This window comes from Oncorhynchus masou, unplaced genomic scaffold (genome assembly GCF_036934945.1).
Source record: "Oncorhynchus masou masou isolate Uvic2021 unplaced genomic scaffold, UVic_Omas_1.1 unplaced_scaffold_17291, whole genome shotgun sequence".
NCBI classification, from domain to species: domain Eukaryota; kingdom Metazoa; phylum Chordata; class Actinopteri; order Salmoniformes; family Salmonidae; genus Oncorhynchus; species Oncorhynchus masou.
In genome coordinates this window covers 61-1845 of record NW_027016812.1, presented here as the reverse complement: position 1 = coordinate 1845, position 1785 = coordinate 61, and the positions used below count along the sequence as shown (strand labels likewise).

Sequence of the window (1785 nt, the reverse complement as noted above, 5' to 3'; positions counted from 1 at the left end):
AGCAGCAGCAGCAGCAGCGGCAACAGCAGCGGCAACAGCAGCAGCAGCAGCAACGGCAGCAGCAGCGGCGGCAACAGCAGCAACAGCAGACAGCAGCAGCAGCAACAGCGGCAGCAACAGCAGCATGGCAACGGCAACAGCAGCAACGGCAACAACAGCAGCAACAAGCGGCAACAGATCAGCAGCAGCAGCTAGCAACGGCAACAGCAGCGGCAGCAGCAGCAGCAACAACAGCGGCAGCAGCAACAGCAGCAGCAGCAGCAGCAGCAGCAACAGCAGCAGCGACAACAACAGCAGCAGCAGCAGCAGCAGCAACGTAACAGCAACAGCTGGCAGCAGACAGCAGCAGCAGCAGCAGCAGCAGCAACAGCAGCAGCAACAGCAACGCAGCAGCAGCAGCAACAGCAACAGCAGCAGCAGTCAACAGCAACAACGGCAGCAACGAGCTGACGCAGCAACAGCAGCAGCAACAGCAACTGCAGCAGCAACTGGCAGCAGCAGCAGCAGCAGCTGGCAGCAACAGCAGCAACTAGCAGCAGCAGCGATAGCAGCAACAGCAACAGCAACAGCAGCAACAGCAGCGGCGAGCAGCAGCAGCCAGCAGCAGCAACGCGGCGCGACAACAGCAACAGCAACAGCAGCAGCGGCAACAGCAGCTGGCAACGACTGCAGCGGCTGCAGCAGCAACGGCGGCAGCGGCAACAGCAGCAACAGCAGCAGCAGCTGGCAACAGCAGCAGCGGCAGCAACGCAGCAACAGCAGCAGCAACAACAGCAGCAGCGCGCTAGCAGCAACAGCAGCTAGCAGCAACGAGCAGCAGCAGCAGCAGACAGCGGCAGCAGCTGCGACAGCAGCAGCAGCGGCGCAACAACAGCAACAGCGGCGGCGACGGCAGCAAGCAGCAGCGGCAACGGCGGCAGCAGCGGCAGACTGGCAGCAGCAGCAGCAGCAGCAGCAACAGCAACAGCAGCAACAGCAACGGCGACGTGGCGCAGCAGCAGCAACGGCAGCAACAGCTGGCGAACAGCAGCAGCAGCAGCGGCAGCAGCAACGGCAGCCAGCAGCGGCAGCGGCGCCGGCAACAACAGCAGCAGCAACAGCAGCGGCAGCGGCAACAGCGGCAACAAGCAGCGAGCAGCAGCAGCAGCAGCAGCAGTCAACAGCAGCGAGCCAGCAGCAGCAGCAACAGCGGCAGCGGCAATGCGACGGCAGCAGCAACGGCAGCCGGCAGCAGCAGCAGCAGCGACGCGCGACGGCAGCAACAGCGGCAACTGGCCAGCAGCAGCAACAGCGGCAACAGCAGCAACAGCAGCAGCAGCAGCAGCGGTGCAGCAGCAGCAGCAGTAACAGCGGCAGCAACGGCGGACAACGCGACAGCAGCAGCAGCAGCAGCAGCGTAAGCAACAGCAGCAGCAGCAGCAGCGGCAGCAGCAACAGCGCTAGCAGCAGCAGCAGCAACGGCAGCAGCAACAGCAGACAGCAGCAGCAGCAGCAGCAACAGCAGCATGCAGCAGCAGGCGGCAGCAGCCAGCAGCAGCACAGCAGCAGCAGCAGCAGCGACAACAGCGGCAGCAGCAGCAGCAGCAGCAGCGACAGCAGCAGCAACAGCAGCGGCAGCGGCAGCAGCAGGCGGCAACAGCGGCAGCAGCGGCAGCAGACCGGCAGCTGGCAACAGCGACGATTAACTGGCAGCGGCAACAGCGACAGCGGCCAGCAGCCTGCAGCTGAGCAGCACGCGGCAGCAACAGCAGCAGCAGCTGCCGCTGTAGCAGCGGCGGCTGGCGA

The 1785-nt window shown here is 64.7% G+C and overlaps 1 protein-coding gene across 1 annotated transcript; it reads left to right on the top strand.

Moving 5' to 3' along the window:
* Nucleotides 1–124: 124 nt before the first annotated feature.
* Nucleotides 125–1396, top strand: LOC135539181 (uncharacterized protein DDB_G0271670-like; the record flags this gene model as incomplete). The annotated part of the gene is made up of 1 exon (XM_064965014.1): nt 125–1396. A coding segment is annotated over exon 1 (1272 nt), but the record flags the coding sequence as incomplete, so codon positions are not given.
* Nucleotides 1397–1785: the final 389 nt, after the last annotated feature.